The 19,166-nt window shown below is 41.7% G+C and overlaps 1 protein-coding gene across 2 annotated transcripts in view; it reads left to right on the forward strand.

The window, feature by feature from the left end:
* Positions 1-9,921, forward strand: part of ATP2A3 (ATPase sarcoplasmic/endoplasmic reticulum Ca2+ transporting 3) — a 128,757-nt gene extending 118,836 nt beyond the window's left edge. For both annotated transcript variants that reach the window (XM_083174137.1, XM_083174138.1), the window contains exons 19-22: positions 2,102-2,219; positions 3,065-3,182; positions 6,359-6,434; positions 9,745-9,921. In XM_083174137.1, coding sequence (XP_083030263.1) covers positions 2,102-2,219; positions 3,065-3,182; positions 6,359-6,434; positions 9,745-9,790 — 358 coding nt within the window. In that variant the 3' untranslated portion in view covers positions 9,791-9,921. The remainder of the gene's footprint in view (positions 1-2,101; positions 2,220-3,064; positions 3,183-6,358; positions 6,435-9,744) is intronic.
* The last annotated feature ends 9,245 nt before the right edge of the window (positions 9,922-19,166 follow it).

Genomic DNA, 19,166 nt, shown 5'->3' on the forward strand with positions numbered 1-19,166 from the left:
CTTGTTTTAATTTTGGAAAATGAAGACTCTAGTCCTCATAGTGATACAACTAAATATGTTCTATATTAGCTGAATATAGGAACTCCAAGCCCATGGGGTAAATTATTCATAAAGGAAAATCCTCAAGCAAATATGATGAACTTATGTAAAATATGTCTGATGGTCTTAAGGGATCAAATGGACATTAGATGGCTGAGTGTTACAGCTTGATCTATATCCGGCATGGCCAAACTGTGGCCCTCCATCTATTGTGAAACAACACGTCCAAACATGCCTTGCCATAGTCTTAGCATTCCCTAAATAGCAAAACTGTGGCAAGGCATGATGGGACCTGTAGTTTCACAACAGCTGGAGGGCCCTAGGGCCTTATTCTGGTTCACTTTTAGAGGCAAATTCCTTGTCAAATGGACAAAACCATGTGCACTGCGGGTGGGGCAGATGTTACTTGTGCAGAGAGAATTAGATTTGGGTCGGGTTTTTCTTCAAAGTGAGATCTATATTGCAGTGTAGAAATAAAGCAGTCAGTATTTTCCCCGCACAGAAACAAAATAACTCACCCAAATCTAACTCTCTCTACACATGTTACATCTGCCCCCCTGCAGCGCACATGGTTTTGTCCATTTGAGAAGGAATTTGCCTCTAAGAGTGAACCAGAATGAGGCCCACAGTTTGGACATGCCTGATCTACTGTATATGAACCGGTTTAGTACTATTTATCACACAGTACTTCCTGCTGCTAACTTTGAAAGTTCAAAGTAGTTTTCTCTTTCATGACAACAACTTCACATCATTTTTTAGTTATTGCAATATATTACTTCTGAGCCCAATTGCTGCTTTTAGGATTTAGAGACTATTACTATCTGAAAAAAATATGAAGCAGGTATATACTAGGTTTTAGGTAACTTTTAGCTTTTAAATTCTGGATCCTGTTTTTGGTTAATATTTATTACTAGAGGTATAGTTCAAACCATGCTCTAAACTCACAAGCTGTCCTGGCCAACCATTATCAACAAATGTGGAACACATTTGTAATGGAAATGGAAGGGGTTTCTACCTGGTGGCTGGCCGTTCAGTTTTTCATGCCTTTCCTGCTGCCTCGATAAGACTTCCCTTTAGCTCCATGGAATCTCAGCCTGGTGCTGAGGTATGAAAAATGTTATGTTATGCGATTTAAAGTGCGGATTTTAGTCATAAAAATGTGCAAATTAATGCACCTGTGCGATTTGTTATACATGGTAATGTGCGGTTTTTGAAACCCCCTCCTGAGCATAACCAGCCCATGGAAATTCAGGGGACAAAAAACATACAAAATTAGTAGGGGGTCTCCTGTATTTTGGCAACCAGCACCGGGCCCTAACAGCAAACGGGGTAATGCCACATTTTTTTATTAAAATAGGCAATGGTGTATTTTTCACTAGGCAGGTGAGGCACATGTTTGGGGGGTGGCACAGCATGCTCACTTACATGAAAACCTGACTAGGCCTTATGTTCACTTTAGGCTGTTTTAGCAGTTCGCCGCGATCTGCCTGATTTTATCAAAGGGCAAAATGTGCCCTGCCCCTCTAGCAGTGCCCTACTAGAACAGGTGAAGGAGGGTGTGGAAATGGTCAGTAAATTGTGTTGGTAGAGGAGGGTGAGTTTGGTTTTGCTTTAGCACGCGTGAGGGGTTGAGGGGTAGTGACATTATATGGGGCTACCAATAATCTTGTGCTTATCTTGTGCTTATCCCATAAATTCTCCCCTGAAAAGAGGACTTGTGTCTGAAAACTGTAATTTTTTGTTGAAATCTGAGAAACTCTCTGTCTACCATCCTAGGGTTCAGTTGTATGTAGTGACCCCTGGAAGCACTGCTTGTTTCTAGGATTACAGATATCACTAACAGTCAGTTATACACGACCTACTTTCAAACAGCTGTGTGTTTCTTGCTTATGGATAAATGCTTTTCCTATCATTGCCTAACTTGCATTAGATCAGTGAGCTGTTTGCTATGAATTACTGCTTATGTGCATGTTTTTTTGTTAGTAAAGAACTGTTAAGCTGTTGCTATATACAATCTGCCCCATATTTAATGTACTACTGCATATCCGTTTAATCTTTTCAGTGTATCTGAGAATCAGTCGTTACTGCGGATGCCACCATGGCTTAACTTCTGGCTTCTTGGCGCAATTGTCATGTCAATGGCTCTACACTTCCTAGTCCTCTATGTTCAGCCAATGCCAGTAAGTACAATAGGGTAGTAATTGCATTAAGTGGACAAAATTAGATTTGGAGTATTCCTGCTTGTTCTTGTTTTTTTTTTTTTTTTTTTATCAAAATGGAAAGCAAGAGGTATTTTCGCAAAAGCAGCCACTTGACGGCGGTCATAGCACCAGGATTTAAAAAGGGAAATGATACCAAATGCAAAACCAGGAGTAATATTGCTCTTTTTAATCCCACAACCAGAGAGCTTAGTAAATATACTCTCTGATGCCAACCTGTATACATTGGGAGGAGTATGCATAAACTATGGGATTATTCCATTAAAACTTTCACTCCACAACATCTCCAACATATTTAAAACCATAAACATTCATTGTTGTTCTTATTTATTGCTATAACAGTCTCTGCTCTTCTGGGATGACTTTTTGAAACCTGGCAGCAAGTATTTAGCCACAAGAACATTAGTGAGCATTCAGCATTCCACTTCATTCAAAAGTTGTTTGAGGATGTTGAGACCACGCATTGTGCAGGCCAGCCTCACCAAACTTGACAAACCATTTTTTGATGGACCTTGCTTAGAGCAGGGGCCATTGTGCTGAAACAGGAGCATTCCCCGCACTTTTGCTACAAAGTTGTAGGTGTACAATTTTAAAATATATGTGTATGATAGGGGCCAGGCCACACCATGGAATCTGCTTAAGATTTGTTATTCCTTCTACATCAGTGGGCGATTAGATTTCTCCATTAAGCTCACAGTTCATGAATGCATTTCCACTGCTTCACAGCTCATTACTTTAAACCTTTTGACCATGTTGTGTATTGTGAGTGTCATTTATTGTATTAAACAATGTTTCCCAACTCACAGCTAATTTTTCAAGTAACTCCACTGAATTGGACACAATGGATGGTAGTTCTTAAGATTTCGTTTCCGGTTATCCTGCTTGATGAAGGTCTCAAATATATCTCAAGGCATCACTTGGAGGGTAAGTAGAACTGCATCTATATACCAGCCTACAATTTGCAGGTGTCTAACAGTATCCATTAGATTTAAAATGTATTTATTTATTAACAGTTTCTTATCTAGCGCACACATATTCTGCAGTGCTTTGCAATCTATATTCCCTACCACATGTACACAGGCATTCTAGGGTTAATTTTGTTAGGAGCCAAAAAACCTACCTGTATATTTTTGGATTTTATGAGGAAACCTGAGTTCCCCGGAGGAAACCCACGCAAGTACGGGGAGAATATACAAACTCCGCACAGCTTTAGGGCCATTTTGGGAATCAAACCCATGACCTCAGCGCTGTGAGGCAGTAATGCTAACCGTTACACCATCCGTACTGCCCCAAAATGGCAATTAGTTTAAAGGGAAAACCAAATGTGTCCACATACAGCCTTTTAGCACATTAAACAGCCCTTATAGTCAACCCATGCTATAGTGTGATTCAGTAGCACTGAGTGCGTTTTTGCTCAACTTTTTCCGTTAAAATGTGTTTTTTTGCAAAATGAAAATGCAAACACTGTAACGTAGCATTTCATATGCAGATATAGCCGCAGACGCACATGTAATATAGGCATGTCGAATAGCATTTTAATTAGCAGAATCTGCTTGCGATATATATATATATATATATATATATATATATATATATATATATATATATATATATATATATATATATAAAATAAGCAGAGTCTACTTCGAATCTAGGTACTTTTATAATCTTATTTTAAAATGCACCTGAGAGAAAAGATGACTACAGTATAACTTGCAAATGGCTCTGAGTTATTCTTTGCAGTGTCAGTTGTGTCTATTTGGTATCTGGACTGATCATAGATTGACTCTAGGTCCACAGTCATAAGGTCAACCACTATTGGTTGACAGACAATAGGTCGACAGCCCAAAGGTCGACATGAAAATGTTCGACATGCTTTTTTACAAAATTTTGAGCCGGCATGGTATTCCATGCCCTATCATCCACTACAGCGTGGAGGGAGAATATGCTGAGCGCAGCAGTACACTTAGACAGTGTCCATGTTGACATATACACCCCCAAAAAATGAAAACTCATGTCGACCCATTCCATATTAACCCATAAACCCTGTCGACCTATTTCGCTGTCAATTTATAAACCCGGTCGACCTTTGGGCACTGTCCCTGTCGACCATATGATTGTAGCCCTAGACACTGTAGATGTAATATACCATAACTGTCTATGTAAGATACAGGGCTCCTGCTGGTGTCACATGACTAATTGTCAGAGTGTTCTATGGTTAACTGTACAAAAACAGGAACACTAGAACTAACATTCAGGGTTATGGTTTCTAGGTCGACCACTAAAGGTCGATACATGAAATAGGTTGACATGACTTAGGTCAACTGGGCCAGAAGGTTGACACAAGCATCAGGCTGACAATGGGTAGGTTGACAGTCAAAAGGTCAGACAGGCAGGGTTACTCCTATCGGGGGGGGGGGGGGGGGTTGATGTGAGTGTGCCTTTCTGAGAGCAGCATTTAGGAAAAAGGGATAGTCACTCCCAATTTTAGACAAACAAATACAGGAAGGTGGATAACTGCACTAGATGTATGACAATGGGTACAGTATTAAAATAACTAATTTAATAATGCATAAATGATATTGACGTATTGACAAGGACAATACACATAAAAATCAATCGTAAAAAATGTATTTTAAAATGTCAATGGTGAAATAAATTGGTACAATGACCTTTACTTGGATAGTCACCCGTTTATCCACCAGTACTGGGGAAGTCCATCCAAGTTGTATGGATATGGAATAAAATTGCCAGTGTCCTTGCGGAATAGGGTTCCTCTCACTACTTTAGAATTGAAACCGGGTCCTTAGGAGGTGGCGTTCCTCCGAAAGATCTCTGAGCCACGGCGAGTGAATGAAGGAAGTTACCTCTGGTGCAATGTTGCTGAGGATGATAACCGCTGGATTGGAGTATTTCAATGCAGTGGGTGCTGTATCCAAGTGTTAAAATTGAAGGTGCAAGTGCCACTTGGTAACTAGGGTTACTCCTAGCACTATCACCAGTGCACGCCTTATGTGCCTGCCACTCCCGAGCAGTGACTGATATCCTGTGTTTCCTGCCACTTGCTTGGTACAGAATCACTTACTCCTAACCCCCCTACCAATAAGTAGCTTTTACCAGTGTATGTTTCCAACATAACTATATAGTATTGGCTACGGTCTATCCCAAATGCACTGTGGAGGCTGGCAGCTCATGCCCCCCACACCCTCCACCAATGGTTCCCACTACAGCACCAGAAGAGACCAGTGAGCTGGGAGGAGTATTTTTGGGTCAGGGTTTCTCTGACTGTTTTCTGCTCGTAAGCCATGAGGAGGTAAGCAGGGATACCCCTACCATAATTACCATTTCTATGTATAGTGTGAGCATATTGGATCTTACCCATAATATACAGATGTGTGCTCCTTCATTTAGCCTAAATACACCACACGGGGTGATGCGTGGTGCAAGTAAACTTAAGGGTACCGTGCAACTCTGCTAGTGTCTTTTTATAAAAAAAATTATGCCAAAATTGTGTCTTAGTCACAACATAGTGCTACTAGAGGATGGTGCTGATCTATTGGCTATTCAACACTTGAGTTGGTATATGATGCACAACGGAACTTGGCAGGGAAAAAGTCACAATCGCTGCATCGTAGCACTTGGCATGCAGATTCAGAGACGAGGGAGATTTATTATAACGGCTAATATAGTGCTGTTCTAGCATTTCCTGATTTGCCTCATTACTGAAGAACACTGGCCAGATGTATTTACATCTTGTCCGCCGCAGTGGGTGAGTGAAAACCCCCCACTCCGGTGATCCCTACTTGAGCACACCACGCATCAGGTTAGTGCTGATGTTCTGTGTCTTACTGCCTGGCCAGTTCCACTGGGCATGTGCAAGAACTCCTGTGCAACCAAGACCTGGCAGCTGCCACAGCCAGGGACAGTGCTGTCCTTGCTGTGGTGATAGGGCAACGACACCTGCAGCTTGTCGATCAATGTCTGCAGGTGTGTAAAAAAAATGCATATATTACCCTGAATAGCGGCAAACTATGTTTTAGATAGTGGTGTGTAGTATAGTTTACTGTATAAAACAGCATTTTATGTTTTTTGTTTTATAGGTTTACTGAAGACAGTAGAAGAGTCTTGGAACGGGACAGCTCAGGGGAAGTCCTCCCGAAGCCAAGATCAGACTGGGTTGGTTTTTCATTGGTTTGAGATATACTGTATGTATTGTGTGTGTATTTGTATAGTCACTTACGTTTGAGTCCATTTTAGTAGTATTCTGGCCTATGGAGGGCTGTCCTTTTTAGCCCTCTACTGCTTCCTATCATACTTGAGTACAGTGAGCCTGGAGCATCAATGGATGTAGTCGTTTTATGCACCAACATATTTCTGAGACTGCAGCAGACAATTTATTAGGAATCTTTTACATAATGGAGACGCTTGTGACCAATATTCATGAGAAACTATTTCCTAGTGATCCTATCACTAGTACAGACAGCAGACTGGGTGCCTCTATAGCAGGGCTGGGCAATTGCGGCCCTCCAGATGTTAGTGAACTACACATCCCAGCATGCCTTGCATCAGTTTCAGCATGGCCACATAGCAAAACTAATGCAAAGCATCCTGGGATGTGTAGTTCATCAACATCTGGAGGGCCACAATTGCCCTGCTCTATAGTGTATATCTAAGAGGTGCTCTTTTAATAACAAGCTCAATACATACAGTACTTATTTTTTTTTTTTTTTCTGAAGTTCATTGTGCTTTCATTAGAGTAAGAAAATAAATATTGTTTCCCTCAGCTCTCTGAATTAGTCTTGAACACTACATGATTAGGGTGGCCAGTCCCGGGATCCGGCCACTAAAATGCCGGGATTTCAATCCCGGGATTGGGATTTCCAATCCTGGGATTTCAGGATTAGGCTGCGCATGCGCAGTCTAATGCCAGGCAGGGTCTGAGCGGGTGCTCAGACCCTGCCAGGCTTCTCCTGTCCCTGGCAGTGTGGCTCTGCGCAGCGTGACAACGTCACAGGTCACGATGCGCAGCCCACACACAGTGGCCTCGTCCTAGGCGTGCTGCCCTCCCGCATTGGCTGTGTGATGATTCAACAGCGCACACCGCTTTCTCCATTGGGCCACCTGCCTGGCTCCATTGCCAACCCGAAAGCCCGCCTGGCTCATCGTCCGCCCGCCCGGTCAAACCGCACCACAAAGTAAGCAAATATGCGGGGTGCCCGGGTGGTTTTTGTATTAGGGATGCCAATTCCGGGAATCCCGGGATTGGGAATTTTTCAATCCCGAATTCCGGGATTGGCATCCCTATACATGATAACAGATATTTGTTACATATATTTGTGCAACTGTATGATTAAGCCCCCAAGCCATCCTCAAGGTTTCCCTGTATATTGGGGGTCCCTAGCCCTATATCTAGATGCACGGTGCAGCGCCATAAAACATATTTCACTGGTATGCTACCTTGGGGTTTCTGGCTTCTGCTGATTTTTTTTTTTTTTTTTTAAGTTCCGTACCCTGCACCTAGATAAAAGTGCTAGGGACACCCAATATACAGAGAAGCCTTGACTGCAGCTTGAGGGCTTATTCATACATTTGCGCAAATATATGTAACCAAGATCTATGAAGTCTATTATCATGTAGTGTTCAAGACTGGTTACTAATACCATTCAGTGAGCTAAAGGAAAACATGTATTATTTTTCCTACCCAGAATCACCCCTCCCTTTCATGCACCTGAGTGGTATTACTAAACTAATTGAGCATCTGCCAGTATATGTGTGTGTGTGTGTGTATATGTGTATATATATATATATATATATATATATATATATATATATATATATATATATATATATATATATATATATATATATATATATATATATATATAAATATACTTTTTCGATGGACACAGCACTCCAGACTTGTAGATATTCAAAAAACAGGTTTATTGAAGATGGCAACGGCTTTCATTAAGTGTAAGAAGTGTTTGTGTACAGTGCACATTTATCCTTTCTTGGGCTTATATGTAATTTCAAAATCACATGGTATTACAGTTTTGGCATAAAAATGTTTATATGCGACCAACACTACACTTGTACTGTGAAATCAGCAGAACTGCTTCCCAATATAATACATGTACAGTAATGCCAGTGACGGCATCCTCTACATCGCCTTGTCATAATTGTGTACTTTACTCTTTAGATGCAGTCTTATATTGCTCTTTTTTCTATGTAGTATTTTGTGCAACTACAATAGCAGGCTTCAGGGAGAGTTCTGGAAAGATAACATTGCTCACTAAAAAGAGGCCATGTACTCTATATACAGTAGTCCTATTGTTTATTTTGTGTTATCCTAAAATGGTAGTGAGTACCAACACAGCCATAAATACCCTGGAAGGATATATACAGTCCTGACAGGAAATGTTTCTGCTTGCCACTATCTTATTTACAGTTCTCTGAGAGACTTCAAAGGCAGATGCTGAGCCACCAAGTGTTACCACGTCACACGAAGCATAGTGTCACTTTATTGCATTGTCACTGTTGCTGTTTACATATTTTTATAAAAAAAAAAAAGGTAATACAGTTTTGAGTATCCCTTATCCGAAATGCTCGGGATCCACAAGGATTTTGGATAAGGGATTTTTTTGGACTTTGGAATATTTTTTCATACTTAACTGGCACCCTGGTGGGGCCCCGATGGTCCCCCGGTGTCCACAGCGGCCTCTGGTATCCTCTTCAGCAGCATCTCCCGCCCATAGGTGCATTCGCACAATGCACCCCTGGGAGCAGAGGCCGCCGTGGACATGGGGGACAAGGTAAGCATGAAAAAAAGGGGCTGGAGGGAAGGGGGGAACTAAATATTCAGAAAAAAACATGGTTTTCGAAATATATCGGTTTTCAGAATACACAGATAAGGGAGACCCGACCTGTAGTAATATTATTAATTTAATAAATAGTACTAGAAGTAGCAGGTTCATGTGGCAGCAAGTAACTTGCATTACTGTGCACAGATTTAAAATAGCAAACTTTAAAAACCATCTTGAGAACCCAGCAGGCGTAGGGCTATTTCACACGCTCCGGCTCCCGCCGGGCGGCGAAACCCCGCACGGCCAGGAACTCTGCCGCACACCATAGTTAATAATGGACACAAATGTGTCCATTCACACGGGGACGGCCACGGCCCAGCCGCCCGGTTGCTGCCTGATCCCACCACTTGAAGGGATGGCCATCCCCACCATTGTAAACTGCTGTGTGCGGCACGGCTTCCTGGCCGTGCGGGGTTTCGGAGCCGGCAGGAGCCGGAGTGTGTGAACTAGCCCATACACTCTGTTATCAGCCTTTTTGTGTTGTTTAAATTCTATCTATACACTGACCAAAACAACACTTTTGTTTTTGTATCATTTGTTCTAGAATTGTCACAAAAGGTGTGCTGTATTTTCTTAATATGAATTATCCTTACATTTCCCTTTTTATGTTTTTGTGTGTGCAGGAGAAAGCGACATCCTCAACACTCGGACAACAACATTACTAAATAAGGCATTCCATCGTCCTAACTCACACTGAAGAATCCTAGATGTCTGCAAGTCTTAAACGCATGGAAGGACTTTGCATGTTTCTACCTGCCTGGGTGAAATGTGCAAATAAGAAAAAGAAAAAAAAAGAGAAAAATGTTTGTTTTGTAGCTTTTTTTCTGTACATAAAGGTGCAATAACTGGACATCTTGCTTGGGGATAAAAAAAAAGTATAGAGTTTTGGCCATGCAGGAAAAGTCAGGGTTTGTTTGTTAGTGTTTTCTGTCTGTATCATTATACAATATGACCCCCATGTTATAATGGAGCTGAAATACCCCTGAAAGGCTGCAACATATACTGATTGGTGGGTAACAGCAGCAGCCCTTGTATGCAGGATGGGGCTGTCAGCTTGGGGAACTGACGTTTCCTGCTTAGAGTGCTTTGCGGTGAAATGTATAGAGTGAGCTCACAGACGCTGCTGTTTAACGTTTAATATTCTGCTGTTACGAAAGTATGTGCTGGGAGATGGAACACGAACGGTTGCCTACCACACATCTGTAATGGGTCAGATGTCCTTCTGCTATTACACTGAGAAGCTGTGACATTCACTGTGTGAAGTTTTAAATGATCTAACTTAAAAAGGAAAAAAAAAACACTCATTCTTTACTGTGTATCTGTCTGCAGGGCTGCGGCGTGTCCTTCATTCAGCACAATGACACAAATGCTATGCTATTAGGTTTGTCACTTTCCAGCAGAGACACACTGCAGTCTTGTGTAGATAAAATGAGCTTTGCCTTGTGTACAAAATCTTTTACCACAAGGCAACAGGGAACTATATATATATATAGTGTCAGTCACAAACCTAGATCGAACTCTTCCTAAACTGCACTGCACATTAATGATTGTGACATTCCTGGGACTGACTTTAGCATAACAAACTGTAAAAGTTGTTTAATTGCAGCATAAATATAATCCCTACAGTACATTGTTCCACGATTTCACTTTTGTAGTGTTTGTTGGTCTTTTAATACGGTCCAAAACAATCATGTTGTTAATGTACAGTGCTGCTTATGGAGTCGTTCAGCCGACCGTATATTAGAATATCTCTAGCTATGCATTATGTTACACCTCAGTCACCAGAACTTTCCTTTACGTTTAGGTTATTGTTTGTGATTACACATTAGCTACATATTGCCAGGTGGCTATTGATAGGTGGGGACCGATATGCCAGTCATGACGGCAACTTATAATTGCAATACTTCCCTTTTTTGTTTTTAAAAATCAACTACTTGTTTTTACTTGATAAATAGAAGTACGGTTTGTATTGTATGGCCATTGTTCTATATGGGCACCCCCCATACACAGCCATGCTTAAACTTGGGATGGGGAAATGGCTGCATCCGTGTTCCCTGCTGCATGTCCCTTCCCATACATCATGCCAAATGTGCAGATTGTGGACCCCCAAATCACTTTGGATGGATAGGCTGTAGTTCTCCCTCTGGGTTTAGTCCTCTTTCAACCATACCGTATACATGTAACCGAAACACCGTGGATGTAGCTATTCTCTGAGCTAAACCAAATGGCATTGTAAATCTGTGTTCATTCAGTATCCTGGGTTTCAGTTCATCTACATTCAGATGCATTACATTTCAGCTTGTGTACACAATGCGTGGCAGTGAAATAGACATTTTTGATACAGTATGTGCCGCCTCAGTCTAAAAATCCTTACACTCACAAAGGTAACAGTAAAATGTCAGTCTTCATATTCATGTTGTTCTGGCCGCTACTTCCACATACTGTTCTGCAATTCCAGGGATGTTTAATGACATATTGCCTGCAATACTTTGGGTATTTTGTTTCCTGTATAAAAAGTGATAAAAGTACCACACGACCTACTGTAAGGGTAAATCTACAGTCCATGTTTTATCAATGTCTAATTTATCTCATGATGCCACCTGGTGCATAGGAATGTATACACTTGTTATACTACTGAGCAGAATCATTGTACAGAAAAAAATGCAAGATATGTTACTGTAATTAATATATTCTATATTTAAAAAAAAAAAAAATTATTTTACAGAACACCTAGAATGAAGTTTGACCAAATATATTATGCAGTTTTTTTTTCTTGAAATGTATTCCAATTAAGAGTGGGTTCTGATTTTTAATAATATTTGTATATGAGTGGAATTTTTAAAGAATAAAAACTATTATATAAAACTTTGACAGGTTTACATTATTTTGTTATTACTTTTACATACATCACATAAGCCAGTATTGCTTTATTTGGTGCAGATATTTGTGGATTGTGGGTAATTTGGTAAGGGACACAATGGTTATCACAACACAGAGGCACCGACCATGTGAAGTCTGTGGTAATTGGTCATGTACGGTGTGCCATTCTAACAGCTCATAACAAAATGTCACCTGTTTCCTTCTGCTTTGACCATTTTGGTTTTGTCTTTTAATATAAAATAGTGAACTGTTTGCAATAAAAATCATATCACTGGATCTATAACCAGAATGTCTGGCTTTTGTACAACATAAACATGGAACGTCTGGGTCTCTGTAAAGGTCAATGAACAGAACAACCCAGATTTTGAAAAGCTTACAGTATAGTGGTAATTATAGTTTATCTGTAAAGGGCTATAACTTTGTCCATATGATTTATACTGATCAGGGGGTGTCCTGGTTTTCCAACCACGAATGTTGGCAGCAAATCCTGCAAAAAAATATATATATACTTTTGTAACATTATTGTGAAATTAAATATCAGTCCTAATTTATTTTATCTATAATGTCATATTTATCATAGCTTTGGCATTTACTATAGTACTGCAGTGCGCATAAGGGTTATTCTGATTCACTCGGAAAGGCACAATCACTCTATAATGGACAAAACCATGTGCACTGCAGGTGGTGCTGATGTAACATGCAGAGAGAGTTAGATTTGGGTGGGGGGTGTACTACAAACTGATATCTATATTGCAGTGTAAAAATAAATCAGCCAGTATTTACCCTGCACAGAAACAATAAAACACCCAAATCTAACTCTCTCTGCACATGTTACATCAGCCCCACCTGCAGTGCACATGGTTTTCTCCATTAGAGAGTGATTGTGCCTTTCCGAGTGAATCAGAATAATCCCCATAGTCCTCTACTGGGACAATTGCTGGGAGTTATTCAGCGTATCTTTTTAGTTTTGCCTATGGAGAAATACGAAGAGGCATAATCCAATCCTTCCCCAGGGTGACAGTAACTAAACTGGGAGAGGCTCGAGATATAGTGATTGAAGCCAAGTATTTTTAAACATCCATAATAAGCCATTAAAATCATTGTCTATACGGGCAACTTAAAGGGTATGTCAATCCAAAATGTATTTTTTACTGTTTAGTGTTCATGTGTGAGTGCAACAGTATGGTAAACAAATATATGTGCTTGCCTTCCAGGGCATAAATCAGTCACGGCAAACAGAAAATGAGTACAGACCTTAGTAATGTGACCGTAGTGGAATGGGACATGTCCTGGGAATCTATTCTGCAAAATGCTGCACAGGATTTTGAATGTTAATTTATTATGCAGGTGCTTCTACATAGTGGCCAAAAGGTTTGTCTGTGAAAGGCTCAATCTAACAAGAGCCGCATATTGCAGGAAAAATAAATTGGAAGTTACTGTAAGTGCATATTTAGTTACATAGCAGCCCACAGGCACTCTGAATCTAATATAAAGCTTGTGTGGAGAATTCAATACATAATGACTATATGTAATATTTGCTGTATGTGACTGTGTCATCATTCACCCAGTATTACTGGCCATATCGTACTCACACCGTATGTGGCCCGGATTGTATTGTGAGAGTAAAAACTGTTTAGCTATGTTAGTTGGTAATACTATCCAAAGGTCAACATTTATGTATGCACCGTCCATATGATGTAACACTAAGTTTTGTCAGTACTCCTTACCCTAATTTGCTAAACCCATTAAAGCACACTTTTGTGGTACATGTCTACTAGTTTATAACATTGTGAATTACAACGCTCATTGCATTTGATCTTCCACATTACATACATACATACATATATATATATATACACACACAGTTTCCAATGTGGCAGCACACCTTAAGTGTACGTTACTGGCTCCGGTGCCAGCCTATCAAAACCTCCAATGGAGAGGTCAGTGAAAATAGCGCAATAAGGCAGCACCCGGATAGAAAAAAGACAAGCACACAGACTGTTGTGCTTGTCTTTTTTCTATCTGGGTGCTGCCTTAAGGTTTTATTGCATCCAATAGTATAAGTTCAACATGAGGATAGGTTTTTAGCAATCCATATGTGCCCCGACGTTTCGGTCCATATACACAGGACCTTTCTCAAGGAGCTTGTTTACATCAGGATAACAGCAATCAACGATGTCAAAGGCAAAAACCCGTGGTCAGGGGAGCAGCTGCTCCCCTGACCACAGGTTTTTGCCTTTGACATCGTTGATTGCTGTTATCCTAATGTAAACAATCTCCTTGAGAAAGGTCCTGTGTATATGGACCGAAACGTCGGGGCACATATGGATTGCTAAAAACCTATCCTCATGTTGAACTTATACTATTGGATGCAATAAAACCTCAATTTTGGATTTTATAACAAAAGACTGTCTTTTTCTGTTATAAAAGGCGAGTGCCTGACATTCCCCACTATAGGTGGTGGATACACTCTGGACTATGATAGAAGTTATGCATTGAGCATGTACTTCTTGTCTGGCAACCCATGATGCTATTGATCTAAAGTGCGAGTGCAGTTCCACCTTGGAACTATATATATATATATTTTCATTCTCCTTATTCTGTGAAGGGGATATGTTTCACTCCCCCCTCCTTTATAATATCATATTCCTGCAGCAAATGTACTATTTTAGTCATTCACAACCATTTTCTAATGAATAACTTGTATACCTTTTAATAAGAAAACGTTATAATATATATTCTCATTGGTATATCCCTATCAAGAATGATTTATGCATTATGAGGAAAGTAAGAGTGGTACTTGTTTCCTAGCACGGCGCCCATCGCATCGCAGACCATAAGGCATACGATGGTATGCCATGGCAGCCAATGTTATACAATTTTAGGTACTTGTGAGTTATCCGGGCTGCCGATTTTTTGATTGTATGCCTTAAGTTAAGGCATACAATCAGATGCGATGCGATATCGCATCGCATGCGACCATCGGATGCGATGACCCGATTTTTCCATAGGAATCAATGTTAAAATGGACTGAGTCCATTTTAACATGGAATTCAATGGGAAAAAGGGGTCCTTTTCATACCCCTACTATCCAAGTGGGCATGGAGTTGGATATAAACCTGTGGCGAGCGTAGCGAGCCACCGAGCCCGAAGCGTGGCGAGCGAACGGTATTCTGTGTCCCCTCGCGGGGCTCGCTACGCTCGCCACGCTTCGGGCTCGGTGGCTCGCTACGCTCGCCACAGGTTTATATCCAACTCCATGCCCACTTGGATAGTAGGGGTATGAAAAGGACCCCTTTTTCCCATTGAATTCCATGTTAAAATGGACTCAGTCCATTTTAACATTGATTCCTATGGAAAAATCGGGGCATCGCATCGCATCCGATGGTCGCATGCGATGCGATGTGCCCGATCCGACCCGATTTAGAAATCGGCAGCCCGGATAACTCACAAGTACCCAATTTTAAATTGTATACCATCGCATTGTATGCCATATACAATGGTATACGATTTAAAATTGTATAAGCACCCTAATGGGTGTTTTCAATGTTAAATGTGCCCCTATAAGATAATTAATTGTATAAGCACCGTAATAGGTGCTTACTATGTTAAAAGCACCCCCAACGCCACCCCCACTATCAACGCCAACTCGAAGCGTGGCAAATGCAGCGAGCCCACGAGGGGTGGCGGTACACGTCCTCTGACCTTTTCATACCCCCACTATCCACGTCAGCGTGGAGTTGATTTTATATAGTGTGGCGAGCGCAGCGAGGGGACGCGGAATACATGTAAAGTTATACGCGTCCCCTCGCGGGGCTCGCTGCGCTCGACACGCTTCGGGCTCGGTGGCTCGCTGCGCTCGCCACGCTATATAGAATCAACTCCACGCCGACGTGGATAGTGGGGTTATGAAAATGTCGAGGACGCGTACCGCCGCCCCTCGTGGGCTTGCTGCGCTCGCAACGCTTCGGTGTGGGGGTGCGTTTAACATTGTAAGCACCCATTAGGGTGCTTATACAATTAAAAATCGCATGCGGGCATATGGCATGCGATGCGATGTCATACAACTTAATATCGTGGGTGCCGTGCTAGGAAACAAGTACCATAAGAGTGTATTCAAATAATTTACTCTACATAATATTTACACACGTTAAAACAGTATTAATCAAAACACAACATAATCATGAGAGAGAGATAAAGGGAAAATACAGAGCGATATAAGTTTAGAGAGAAGGTTACCTGGGTTACCTGAAGGGTAAAAAAAAAAGGGGGCAGACTATATGGGCCAAATGGTTCTTATCTGCCGTCAAATTCTGTGTTTCTATGTAGTATGGATGGGGTTGGGGTCCTCTTTGATGGAGCACATGGATAGCTGGACTCCATTTTAAAACTTCCAGAATGCACAGATGTAGTGCCCATTTTTGTTACAGTAAAGATTCCGCTATAGTATTCCAGAATTCAGGCAAATAAACCATAATATCATTCCACACCATTGCAACAATAACATGCTAAACTTACCCAGATAACCACAAATTCAAAATAAGCACATGGATATATTAACAAAGCAAGTCACTATAAACATGTTTCACGGCTTCCAGTTCTGGAGCGGGATGTGAGGCTGCTCTCTCCTTGAGCTCCGCTGCCGGACCGGCTCCCGGCACCGACTCCTGACCCACCAAGCAGCTGATGGACAGGATCCTGGCTGACATTCCCAGCACGAAGAATGGTAAAAGACGCGGGTCCTGCCACACCTAAGATGGCGCTGACCACACAAACAGCACGTTCAGTGCGACAGGCAGCCCCTCTTCCCCAGTGAGTGAGAAACTCTCCATCCCACACACAAAGTGCCTCAGAAGAGGACTCACAGCCTGCCTCTCCCCTAAGCCTGGAAACAGTGATTACTGACATGTCTGCCCCTGTCACCTATGGGGACATGGTGGGGGGGCAATACGTGCAGCCATAGCACCTTTATTCAAGGAGCAAACTGAGAATATAAATAAACAATTGGCCCAACTCCAAAAAAAGAGTTCTGGAAACAGAGTGTAGGCTGGGAGAATCCTTCCAAGATATGGCCGAAATTAAACCAATAGTGGAGCAGCAATCATAAGATCTGCTCCTCATGCATAATAAGATCCAGGATTTGGAGAACAGATCCAGGCGGAATAATATCCGCCTGGTGGGTTTGCCTGAGTCGGTAAAAGGCCCAGATCTATTCCACTTTATCAGAACCACCTTGCCAGACCTTCTAGAAATCAAGGACCGCTGCACTGACCTGGTAATAGAATGTGCACACAGATTTGGACCCCAGCGTCCTTCCAAGGACCCTAGACCTGGAACGGTTATTTTCAAAACGCTTATTTTCCTTCACAAAGAGCTCTTCTGGGTGGCATCCCGTAAACATAGGAATATAAACTGAGAGGGTAATACCATACTAATCTTTCAAGATTACTTGGCAGAACTCACCAAGCAACGCAAGGAGTTCTCCCCACTATGCTCCAAGCTCATTACAATGGAACGCAAATTTGCGTTACTATACCCAGCAAAGCTGAGGATCTATGACGGAGCGTCGTACAAAGATTTCATGTCTGCTGCAGATGCGGAGGTCTACCTAAGTGAAGAAGACCGTCCCTCTCTGACCCATAGCCAGATGTCCGACTGTGAAGAACTTTCTTTCATTTATGCTAATGGTTGCACCTGACTGCGCTGTTTCCCCTATTGTGTGATACATTTATCCTCACATTTAACCGGAGACTCTGATGCAGTTGGAATTGTTCGACACGACGTGCAGCACCTGGAATCTGACGGACACCTTTGCTACCACCCTCACTAAACGATCCACTTGCTTCCGGATTTCTTTATGCTCCCTGCGAGATATGCCTTTTGCCAAGGTTAACTACATAATCTGTGATGCAATGGACTCTCCAGCCCCCCCTCCCCTACTAGAGGATCTTGAAGCCGCCACTAACTGCACAAGTTGATGACTTTGACTTTGGCGTTTGTTATATACATTATCCATGTTGAGCCGGTTAGGCTTGGGAGCTATCCTGTGATCGATTGGAGACTGCATAAGGAACTCTTTCCCACAGGATACGGAAGCTTCCAATTATGGTTCAAGTATTGTTATGTTGTTATAATTTTTCTCCCTATGTGTTTCCCTCCCCCCATCCTTCCATTTCCTATACAGATATGTTCTTTATCCATTACTCAAAGGTTGAGGTCATCTCAAGGTTGGAGTTTCAGTGAACTTAAAGGGGACATCTATGTCTCCCTCAATACACTTAGATAGTTAGGTATGGCATTGCATGTCGGCTCCTGGAATGTCGGCGGTATTAATTCCCCGATCAAAAGAAAGAGGATACTCATATATTTGAATAAACTAAACTTAGACTTGGTATTCATACAGGAATCCCACCTGATTCCAACCGAAGCACTCAAACTAAACATGCTTAAGTGGAAATTATTAGCTTCCGCATCTTATAATCCGAAGGCCAGAGGGGTGCTTATCCTGGCCAAGGCCCACCTGGATATTGAAATAGCTAAAGTAATAGTGGACCCTAATGGTAGATATGTGCTGTGTCATTTGAAATTTGAGCAACAAGATATGGTCTGTTTGAACATTTATGCTCCCAACCAATACTTGGCCCCTTTTATGAGATCTATAATTTTACTTTTAACCCCTTTTATCCATTTACCCATCATTATGTGTGGTGACTTTAATTTGGTGTCTTCTTTAACTTTAGACAGACAGGCACCTCCGAAACATCAACGTAAGCTACCAAAACTGGGCATCCCTGAATTATGCACAAAACTTAATTTATTGGACATGTGGAGGGTGTTTCACCCAACCGAACGGGACTATACGTGCCTCTCGGCAGCCACAGGCCTAATGTCACGTATTGATTACATTCTGCTATCTCATTACCTTCTCCCTAGGATAACTTCCATAGAAATAGCCCCGATCGTGATCTCGGATCACGCAGTGATTCATACCAAAATACAGGTATCTAACCTTCAAACCACATCAAAGATATGGAGATGCCCCTCTGCCTTGCTATCCTCAGTCAGACTTAGAACTGCAGTAGAAACAGCATGGGATAATTATGCTAGTGACAATTCAGAAACCAGATTGGAGGACCCTCTTCTATATTGGCAGGCATCCAAGGCC

The sequence above is a fragment of the Crinia signifera genome, chromosome 2 (assembly GCF_055691185.1).
Source record: "Crinia signifera chromosome 2, ASM5569118v1, whole genome shotgun sequence".
Classification (NCBI taxonomy): domain Eukaryota; kingdom Metazoa; phylum Chordata; class Amphibia; order Anura; family Myobatrachidae; genus Crinia; species Crinia signifera.